Consider the following 10,997-nt stretch of genomic DNA (forward strand, 5'->3'; position numbering starts at 1 on the left):
CCACGAACAGCCTGCAGCGAGTACAGGGGATGCCTAGGCTGGGAGGGTCACAGCAGACTCCAGCTTACACAGGGTTACTCCTGGGAACGGTCGTAGGCAGGAACCCTGGCACAATGGAGACTGATATCGCAGAGCGCCAGTCCTTCCTCCAGCACCTGGGAACTGCAAGACATCAATCCCCAGCAGCAGTTTCCTCTTTGCCCTGCACTCAGCCGGGGGGCAGGCTGCCCTTCCAAGTACAAAATACAATTTACACCACAGCAACATTTTACTTAGAGCGGTTTTTATAAAAAGGAACTGCCACTGAGATCTGGAGAGCGAGCTGCTCCTGCCCCAAGCCATGGAACAGCTGCCTACTGGGATGCACGCTCCAGCCCCCTGCGGCCTCTAGGAGATTGAGAGGGGGCCCAAAGCCCGGGCGTAGGCAGCCAGGACTACAGACACGAGTACCACAGTCAGGGTCTGTCACCCAACAAGAGACCCTGGCAAGACGTTCAAACGTAGCGACGCGATGTTACCACCAAGCAGAGGAGCTCAGCCTGGGCCCAACACAGATGTTGATATTGGGGCATTCCAGAACCAGGCTGCTGGACGAACGGGCACATTGCTGGCATTCTCACTGCCTGCGGAACCGATCCCTTGCTGAAGCCAGGGCAGTGCTCCCTGCCCCCATGCAGCGCTGGTCCTAGGCACACACGCCTGTGCACTCACTCCCCCAGCAGCGTGGTGACCTCGTGCACGTGGTCACGTACCACCTGATCCAGCACGGCGTAGACGTCCTTGCAGGCCTTGCTGGCAGCCTCGATGACCTGCTCCAGGTGGTCCTCGTGGAGCCGCGAGTTCATCTCCAGCAGGGCAATCTGGTCTGACTTGGGCAGCAGGGCGAGGGCCACCTGGGGGCCCCCAGCTGCCTCCTCCACATAGTTGAGGTCGGCCAGCGGTGTGTCCTCGATGAAGCCGGCTGAGCTGGCACACACGTAGTCTCGCATGGGGATGCCTGCGTCGATGGTGGCCAGCGTGGCTGCGTTCACGCAGGCACAGTAATTCCCACCGTCCGCCTGCAGGATCTGGGGAGGCACAGTGCTTAGCACAGAGGGCAGAGCAGACTGCACCCACCCACTCAAGGGACCCTGTGTCTGGCCCCACCGAGCTCAGAGACAGACCGTGCATGGCCACAAGCCTCCTTGGCGATCAGTCACCTGCTCGTGACACAGGACAAGCCCATGGCACACTCCTGGTGCTGCTGTCTGAGCAGACGATGGCACTAGTGGAGCAGCAAGCAGAATGCACGGTGGCTGATCCCAGCCTGAACCCCATACAAACAACCCTCCCCACACTGATGCATGAGCCAGCACCCCAGCCAGGCAAGTGCTCCCCGCAGAGGTCACTGCCCCCGCCTCAATGGCTCAGCTGAGGGTTCCTCGTGCCCCTGATCACATCATACTGCTCCCCAACATGCTCCCTCGGCCCAAGGAGCAATGGGCAAGGTTTGAGCCCCCTTCCCACCTGCTCCTATTATAGGCAACTGGGGTGGAACACACCATCCTGAAGTCGGCACACCAGACAGCCAGGAAGCTGCCAGAGTTGAGAGAGGAGCCAGGTGGTGCCGGGTTAACTAGGGCAAGGCTGAAGTCAACTGTAAAGGCCCCAGGGCTTGGAGGGGGGTGGGGGGGGCAGGCTAGAAACCCCCTACCTGCACGTAGATGTCGATCTGGGAGCGGGGGTACAGCTGGGTGAGGATTGCTGCCTCAAAGGTCTGCTTGAGGTGCAGCGTCAGCTCACTGGACTTGCGGTCGCCGTGGGGCCGGCGCTTGCGCTCCCCTGTGCTGAAGGTGGCCATGCTGTACTGGCAGTTCACCAGCGCCCGGTCGTGCAGGGCCTTACTGCGGGAGCCACGCATCTGCCAACAGACGGGGAACAGGGCTGGGCCAGCAAGCCATGTGGTGCTGCAGTGCCCTGGGCGGGGGCAGGGTCCTGCAGTTTGGGGGAGTCTCAGGGATTTCGGGGACAGGTTAACTTGTCCTGTAATACAGAGCTTGTAATACTAGGAGTTATGGACTGCTCCCCATTATGGACCGGGAGGGGGACCAAGGGCACGTTTCCCCAGGGACAGGTCTGTGGAGCAGAACGAGAGAGGGGCTCCCCCACCAGTACCAAGAACCTAAGGATCAATCACAGTGAACTTGCTAGGGACAAAACCCTGATGGGTCCCAGCCATGGCTGATCGTCTCCAGGGAAGGGGGCTTGTTTGGTGTTTTACCCTCTAGCTTCCCTTCTCCCACACCCAGCTCCTCCATCTGACACAGGACCAAGCTGCCCAGCGCAGGGCCACAACAGGAGTGAAGGTAATGGAGGGTGGAGCAGGGCTGGAGCCCTGGACTCCTGGTTCTATCCCCAGCTCCAGGAGAGATCCGGAGCTAGTGGTTAAGAAGACTGGGACCCCGACTCCTGGGTTCTCGGGGAGGGGGGAAGACCCAGACTCCTAGGTTATCGGGGGAGGAGGGGGAGAGACCCGGACTCCTGGGTTCTCGGGGGGGCGGGGGCTAGTGGCGGGGGGCCCGGACTCCGGGGTTCTCGGGGGGGAGGGGCCCGGACTCCCGCCCTCACCTCGTGCGGCCCGTACACCACCGCCAGCGCCTTAGTGTTGCCCTGCTCGATGTAGGCGGAGCCGTCGGCCTTGGCGAAGACCCCCATGCGCGCGCGCACCTTGCGCAGCTCCCCGGCCCGGCGCCCGTCCACGCGGTACCCCTCGTCCGAGAGCAGCTCCAAACCCGCCATGGCTGTCCCGGCATGCACCGCGCCAGGGCCGCTACCCCCCGCTCCCGGCCTGCCTTGCGCGGGGACTGCATGTCCCGGCATGCACCGCGCCAGGGCCGCTAACCCCCCGCTCCCGGCGTGCCTTGCGCGGGGACTGCATGTCCCGGCGTGCACCGCGCCAGGGCCGCTAACCCTCCCCACTCCCGGCGTGCCTTGCGCGGGGACTGCATATCCCAGCATGCACCGCGCCAGGGCCGCTAACCCCCCCCGCTCCCGGCCTGCCTTGCGCGGGGACTGCATATCCCAGCATGCACCGCGCCAGGGCCGCTAACCCCCCCCGCTCCCGGCCTGCCTTGCGCGGGGACTGCATGTCCCGGCATGCCCTGCGCTAGTCTAGTCCCCGCGTGCGCTGCCGCTGAGCCGCCTGGGGGTCCGGAGCGGGCAGGGCGGTTCCTGCAGCCGGTGTCCGGGGAGCCCCGCCCCCCGGGCGGTGTCTGGGGCCGGAGCCCCGCGGGGTCTCGCTCTGCCCCGCGGCCTCAGGGTGCAGCCCCCGCTCGCCCCGCCCCGCCCAGCCGGGCCCTGGCCCCAGGTCTCCTGCTCCCCGGGGGGAGGCTCCCGCTGAGCTCTGCGGGCGGGGGCTGCGGAGCAGGGAAACGCGCCAGCCCGCGACCCCTGAGCTCTGCTGGCCTCGCCGGCGCGTTCCCTGGGGCTGCTGTAAAACTGGGCGATGAGCTGAGGGGCCCCGGGAGAGCTCTGCTTACCGCCGGGTTACACGTGCCGTGCTGAGCACCCCTGCGATAGCAGATTGGAGGTTAAAGCATCAGCTGCTCTGGCTAGCCCGGGGCCGGCTTGAGGCCAATTCCCCCGAATCGGGCCCACTGGCAGCACCGCTGGAGGGGGTGGGGCAAGTGGCTGTGAAGCCCTTCCCTGGCTAGAGGCTTCTTTTTAATTTTTACTCACCCAGCAGCACTCTGGGTCTTTGGTGGCACTTTGGTGGTGGGTCCTTCACTCGCTCCAGGTCTTCAGCAGCACTTTGGCGGCAGGTCCTTCAATGCCACCGAAGACCCAGAGTGAGTGAAGGACCTGTCGCTGAAGACTCGGAGCACTGCCCGGTGAGTACAAGCCCCACGTGTTTTTTTATGTGGGTTTTTTTTTTTTTTTAGTCATCCCTGCCGGGCCCCGTTGAAACTGTTTGAATCAGGCCCTGCACTTGCTAAAGCCGGCCCTGGCCCAGCCAAGTGGTAGTGAGCCCCATTGTTCAAACTCTGTCTGTCTGACCTCCTTTGTAAGACTCCAGGTAAGAGCCCACATGGCCTCCATAACCCACACTTACCCATCCACACCTTCCCAGTCCTTTGATCTTGAGCTGGGGGATTCTTGTTTAGCTTCCCAAAGGAGAGGTTGGGAAGTTGATATTTCTCTGGGCCATTGGTTGCTAGGGGCTAGTGTCCTGGCAATTGCATTTACTGTTGTCTTTTCCATTGTTATGGGGACCAGGTCCAGGCAGCCAGGTGACACCAACAGCGGTCTCTTCATCTGCCTGGAAAGCAAACCCTCAGGTGACAATGCAGCACATCAGGGAAACTGAGGCACTCATGGGAGAAACTGAGGCACACATAGGCTTCTGTGGCAAAGTACCTGCTTCTCTGCTGGCTCAGTCCCTTGCCGCCTTGGAGCCGCAGGCTTGGGCAAAGCAAAAGCCCTTCCCGGTTGCATGGGGTCTGGCCGATCCCTTCCCAGCCAGTCCCTTGCTCAGTTTTTCTCTCCCTCTGGGGAGAGGGCAATCTGCCTTGCAGGAAGAGTTTCAGAGTCCTGCTGCACCTACTCACTGGCAGCTACTCTACTTCTCTCCTCCTCCCTGTTTCCCTGCCAGGGAGGGTTTAAAAAGGTCCCCAGCAATTGGGGCCAGCTGAAGCTAATTAGTTCCCTGGTAACCCCTGTTCCAGCTGAGCCTTGTTTCTCCATGGCTATCTCCCCTCAATGGAAAGGGAGAGGCCTTTTAACCCCTCTGGGACTAATTACTACCCCTCTCCTGGTAGCTAATTGTCCTGAGTTTGCCACATATTTCCTCCCCCCCCCGCCCCGCTCAACGCTACGGGGTTGGACTACTTGGGTCGGAAAACAGTGTACCCTCGACAGGCCATCCGCATTACCATGTTGGGCTCCAGACCTGTGTCGGACTGTGAAGTGGAAGGGTTGAAGTGATAGAAACCATCTTGTCACCCTCGCATTTTTGTCCTTGTTTTGGTGCATCCACTGCAAAGGGGCATGGTCTGTGACCAGGGTAAACCTCCGTCCCAGTAGATAGTAGCGGAGGCTTTCAGCGGCCCATTTTACTGCCAGGCATTCCTTCACTATGGCGTACTTCCGTTCCCTAGGTAGGAGCTTCCTACTGAGGAAGAGGACAGGGTGTTCGTCATCTCCGACCATTTGTGAAAGCACCACCCCCAGCCCTACTTCCAAGGCATCTGTTTGTATTATAAACTCCTCCCCCCATACTAGGGCTATTAGTATGGGGTCTGTGCAGAGGGCTGTCCGCAGATCTGCAAAAGCGGCTTTGGCCGCAGCAGACTATTTTACTATGTCTGGGCCCCGAGCTCTGGTCAGGTCCGTTAATGGGCATGCCCTGGTGGCGAAGTGGGGAATGAACCGCCTATAGTACCCCACTAGCCCCAGGAATGCTCTGACCTGTTCTTTCTGGAGTGGTCGGGGCCACTTCTGTATAGCTTCTAATTTGTTGAGTTGGGGCTTCACCATGCCCCTCACCACTATATACCCAAGGTACTTGGCCTCAGCTAACCTGATCGAACATTTGGAGGGATTTGCAGTCAGTCCTGCCCTTCGCAGGGTGTCTAGGACTGCTTCTACCTTCTCTAGATGCGTCTCCCAGTCGGGGCTATATACGATGATGTCATCAAGATAGGCAGCCGCGTACTCCCGATGGGATCGTAACAGTTTGTCCATTAGCTGTTGGAAGGTAGCGGGGGCCCCATGCAACCCAAAGGGGAGAACAATGTACTGATATAGTCCTTCTGGAGTTGCAAAGGCCGTCTTCTCCTTGTCGATCTTAGCCAGGGGGATCTGCCAATAGCCCTTGGTAAGATCAAGGGTAGACATAAATCGCGCCTTTCCCAGTCTGTCAATCAGCTCATCTATCCTGGGTATAGGGTATGCGTCAAATTGGGACACCTCGTTCAGCTTGCGGAAGTCGTTGCAGAACCTCATACTGCCGTCTGGTTTGGGCACTAAAACCACAGGACTGGACCATTGACTATGAGATTCTTCAATGACTCCTAAGGCCAGCATCTTCCTGACCTCTTTCCTAATCTCCTCTCTCTTGGCCTCCGGATCCGGTATGGCTTGATGTTCACCTTCACTCCGGGCTCTGTGAAGATCTGATGGTGAACCTCAGTAGTCCTGCCTGGCTTTTCCGAGAACACATCTTGGTTGCGCTTAATCAGGCTGATCACTTCTGATCGTTGTTCCGGAGTCAGCTCCGGAGATATTCCCACCAGGTTGGGCTGATTGCCTTTAGGGGATGGTGCCCCCAGCGCAACTACCGGAGCTTCTCTATCCTGCCAAGGTTTCAGCAGATTTATATGGTAGATCTGCTCCAGCTTCCGGCGACCCGGCTGCCAGACCTTATAGTAGACTTCTCCTACAGCTTCTATTATCTCGTATGGCCCATGCCATCTGGCCAGGAGCTTGCTCTCCACTGTGGGTATGAGCACCATCACCCAGTCCCCCATCTGGAACTTCCGAGACCTTGCTTGATGATTATAGGACGTCCGTTGCGCCCCTTGGGCCTTCTCCATGTGTTCGCGCACAAGGGGGGTGACTCGGGCTATTCGGTCTTTCATCTGCAGCACATGTTCCACAATGTTTCTCCCCGGGTTCGGCTGTTCTTCCTAGTCTTCTTTAGCCAAGTCCAGTATGTCCCTGGGGTGTCGACCATATAACAGCTCGAAGGGAGAGAATCCAGTGGAAGCCTGAGGAACTTCCCATATGGAAAACAGTACATAAGGCAGCAGGGCATCCCAGTCTTTTCCGTCACAGCTAATCACCTTCCGTAACATGTTTTTCAATGTCCTATTAAAACGTTCAACGAGGCCATCGGTCTGGGGATGGTAGACCGATGTTCTAAGGGTCCATATATGGAGCATGGTACAGAAATCTTTCATCAGTTTAGAAACAAAGGGGGTCCCTTGGTCTGTCAGGATCTCCTTAGGTATCCCTACTCTGGAAAAGATCTGGACTAATTCTTTGGCTATGGTCTTGGACATGGTATTCTGTAGGGGAATGGCCTCGGGATATTGGGTGGCATAATCTAATACTACCAGGATGTACTGATGGCCCTGGGCTGACTTCTCCAATGGCCCTACTATGTCCATAGCTATTCGCTCAAATGGAACCTCAATAATTGGCAGAGGTACCAGGGGGGCCCTTAAGTATGGTCGGGGCCCATGTATTTGGCATTCCGGGCAGGAGGAACAATATCGCCGGACGGCCGCATAAATACCAGGCCAAAAAAACCTCTGTAGAATCCGATCAAGGGTCTTATCTATCCCTAGATGGGCCCCAAACAGATGACTGTGGGTCAGATCCATTACCGCTCTCTGATGCTTCCGGGGGACCAAGAGTTGTTCTATGACTTGCACTTGGACACGGACTACTCTATATAGCAGATCTCTTTTAATCATGTAATAGGGCCCAGGGCCCTTGGCTTTCCCCTCCACTGGGACCCCATTTACCTCGACTACTTCCTTAAAAATGTTGTGGTATATGGGATCATTGGCCTGATCCTGACCAAAATTCCCATGTGCAGTCACTATTTGCCCCATTTCGGGGGGGTCTACCTCCGTCTCCCCCTCGGGGACAGCCCCTGGGGAACCAGGTCCAACAATTGGGTTGTAGTTGGCCGACCCAGTCCCGCTGTCAGCTGAGTCCCTTCTTTCCCCTGCCAGTGTAGACTTCAGGTACCGGGTCAGGATCCTCGTCCCCCTCCTTTTATCCGCCCTCCGTTCCCTCCAAGTCTTCCGGGACTTCCCCGGTGGGAAGAACACATCCTGGCTAAACTCATGGAAGGCGGGGGAAGGGTCCCCTATCTGGGCCACTCCTTGGGTCCCAGGGTCCTCCTCTTCTTCTCCCTCACCGCCGGGGAGTAGGCCATCAAACCCCGGGAAGTCTCGTCCGATAAGGACAGGGTAAGGGAGTTTCGGAACGACTCCCACCGTTAACTTAATGGGGTTTCCGAGAACTTCTATGCGTACGGGGATGGTCGGGTAATAGCTGACATCCCCATGCACACAGGATATTCCCGAGCATTTGGCCTGAGATAGTTGGCCTGGCCTGACCAGCTTCCCTGAGACCAGTGTGACTGCGCTTCCCGAGTCTATTACGGCTATGGTCTCTATGCCATTCATCTTAACGGGCTGAGTGTATCTATGAGGGACCAACGCAACCCTGACTAGACTTATTAGCTCGCATGGTCCCCCTATATCTCCCAGTTCACACTGCATAGGCTCTCCTAGATTAGGGCACTGGGCAGCAATATGCTCTAGTTCACCACAGGCATAACATCGCTACCCCACCCGGGGCAGCCCCCTATTTTTCGGGCTGCTGGGATTTATCCCTGAGTCTTCCCTCCCCAGTCCTCCAGTCTCTCTGGGACAGCCTGCTGCTCTTCCGCCTCCTGTCTCCCCTCCATTTTCCGGCCCAGAGCTAGGACAAACCGGGGCCTTGGCACAGAGGCTGGTCTCCGATTCTGGCGCCTTCCTTCCCTGGTGGTTCGAGAAAGTTCCTGGGCTGCTAAGTGTCTCTCCACGAGAGCAACTAGTTTGTCATAAGAGGAGGGATCATTTTGGCGGACCCACCCCCGTATGTCCGGCGGCAACCCCCTCATGTACCTGTCCAATACCAGGATTTCCACCACTTTCTCTGGCCCATGGGTCTCGAAGCGGAGCCACTTCCGAGCAAGGTGTATCAAGTCAAACAGCTGGGACCTCGGTGCTTTGTCATCCCGGTACTTCCACTAGGATTTCCACCTTCAGCCAAGAGTAATCCATAGCTGCTTCTGCGGTCATGTCAAAGTAGGCTTTCTGGGCCTCCCCACACAGGAATGGAGCCAGGAGACCTGCCCACTGGTCTTGGGGCCAGGCCTCCCGCAGTGCCGTCCTCTCAAATGCCAGGAGATATGCCTCCATATCGTCGTCTGTTGTCATCTTCTGTAAATAGTTGCTCGCCTGTAGCAGCCGGGTCCCCTGGGCCGCATGCGTCATCGTGGTCAGGGCTTTCAGCTGGTTCACTACTTCATTCAGGGTGGCTTGATCTTGGGCCGCTTGGCTCATCAGCAGCTGGTTTGTCTCCTGTTGGACCCGTACAGACTCTCGCTGGGCCGCCACCTGTACTCTGGTAGCCTCTTGTTGAGCCGCGGTGGCCTGCATCAACGCTTCACTACGTCCTCCATATTTTTTTGGGGGGGGGGGGAGTTTACCTTACCCTGTGATGGCTTGCCGCAGAGCCTCCCTCTCTAATGCATCCCACCCCTGACACCACGTGTGGCGAAGTACCTGCTTCTCCTCCGCTGGCTCAGTCCCTTGCCGCCTTGGAGCCGCAGGCTTGGGCAAAGCAAAAGCCCTTCCTGGTTGCATGGGGTCTGGCCGATCCCTTCTCAGCCAGTCCCTTGCTCAGTTTTTCTCTCCTTCTGGGGAGAGGGCAATCTGCCTTGCAGGAAGAGTTTCAGAGTCCTGCTGCACCTACTCGCTGGCAGCTACTCTACTTCTCTCCTCCTCCCTGTTTCTCTGCTAGTGAGGGTTTAAAAAGGTCCCCAGCAATTGGAGCCAGCTGAAGCTAATTAGTTCCCTGGTAACTTCTGTTCCAGCTGAGCCTTGTTTCTCTGTGGCTATCTCCCCTCAATGGATAGGGAGAGGCCTTTTAAACCCTCTAGGACTAATTACTACCCCTCTCCTGGTAGCTAATTGTCCTGAGTTTGCCACACTTCATAAAAATATTGCAAAATATTCCCCCCTTCAACCATCACCTCTGTTCCTCCTGCAAGACCAGACTGAGCAGGGTCGCTGTAACACGTGATCTGGGGAAGTTCAGGGACCTCTTGTGACAAGGCATCAGCTATAACATTTGCACTCCTCTTAACATGGACCACTTCCACATCATAATCTTGGAAGGCTAGACTCCATCTCAGCAGCTTGGCATTTGCCCCTTTCATTTGAGGCTGTCACTTCAGAGGATAGTGGACCACAAACAGGAAAGTGCCACCCAGTCAGACATGGCTGCAGTTTTAAGAGCCCACACCATGGCCAGGCACGCTGTCTCTAGTGTAGCATAGCTCTGCTCCATGGGGAGCAGTTTCTTGCTCACGCACATAGTTGGGTGGCTCTCCCCCTTAGCATTGGCTTGTACCAGCACCACGCCCAGCCTGTGACCATCAGGAAGGGCTTGTCAAAGTCTGGGTGTAGAACACCCTTTAGTGCAGCCCTCTGGCACTGCTCGGTCCAGACCACGCTGTCTAACTTACCCGTCTTGCACAGTTCGGTGAGGAGAGTTGCCAAGAAGCTACAGTGGGTGTGACAAAGTAGCAATGTTCTTACTATTTTATCTGAATACTGTGTGTGCGCCTTGGTTTCCCCTATGTCAGTGGTTCCCAAACTTTAACAACCCATGAACCCCTTTCATTAAATTGTGAAATCTCGTGAACACCTTCCTAAAATGAATATTTCCAGGGATTTAAGTTTAAATTTCCTCAATGTGATGGATACACTGGCTTTGCTCTGCATAGCTCTTGGAAATCCGGAACCACTGAAGAAAGGTAAGTCTCAGCTCTGGTTCAGCATCAAGTCTGTTTCTGTATTTCGTTTTCAGATGTGCATAGGAGGATAGGTGTGCTTTCTTGCATAAGCATGTTGTTGAAAATGGTGGTAAAACTATAGCAGCTTTTTCTGCCAGCAGGGGGTACTCGTTTCTTAAACTCAGCCAAAAGTTGATCAGTGACAGATTTCTGAAACTCATTTTCAGTTTGTAAAGGGAAGGAGATCTCAGTCAATTTCTCTTTTTCCTCAGTGTTCAATATCTGTGTTGGGAAAGTGGTATCATCAAAAAGGTGGTGAATCCAGTATATCGCCTGGCATAGCTGGAAAGTATTTCCTGAAAGTTGTGCCAAGTCCTTTCAAGTGTGCAGTTATATTGGTTTTAGTGCACTGATCCAGCTGAAGTTTATGTTCTTG

At 56.5% G+C, this 10,997-nt stretch overlaps 1 protein-coding gene across 1 annotated transcript; it reads right to left on the reverse strand.

Annotated features, from left to right (window-relative positions):
* Positions 1-262: 262 nt before the first annotated feature.
* Positions 263-2,813, reverse strand: LOC115647237 (exosome complex component RRP41-like). The gene is made up of 3 exons (XM_030554086.1): positions 2,608-2,813; positions 1,694-1,900; positions 263-1,067 (listed from the first exon to the last, which is right to left on the reverse strand). Exons 1-3 carry the CDS (start codon positions 2,776-2,778, stop codon positions 708-710), a joined length of 738 nt encoding a protein of 245 aa, XP_030409946.1. The 5' UTR covers positions 2,779-2,813; the 3' UTR covers positions 263-707.
* Between the last annotated feature and the right edge of the window lie 8,184 nt (positions 2,814-10,997).

Source organism: Gopherus evgoodei, chromosome 2 (assembly GCF_007399415.2).
Source record: "Gopherus evgoodei ecotype Sinaloan lineage chromosome 2, rGopEvg1_v1.p, whole genome shotgun sequence".
In the NCBI taxonomy this organism is placed as follows: domain Eukaryota; kingdom Metazoa; phylum Chordata; order Testudines; family Testudinidae; genus Gopherus; species Gopherus evgoodei.

Excerpts from the sequence above, each read along its gene's own strand:
- LOC115647237 (XM_030554086.1), bottom strand. The coding sequence starts at position 2,778 with ATGGCGGGTTTGGAGCTGCTCTCGGACGAGGGGTACCGCGTGGACGGG. Across the intron at positions 1,901-2,607 it reads TGGTGTACGGGCCGCACGAG|ATGCGTGGCTCCCGCAGTAA; the intron begins GTGAGGGCGGGA and ends GTCTGTTGGCAG. Across the intron at positions 1,068-1,693 it reads AGATCGACATCTACGTGCAG|ATCCTGCAGGCGGACGGTGG; the intron begins GTAGGGGGTTTC and ends GTGCCTCCCCAG.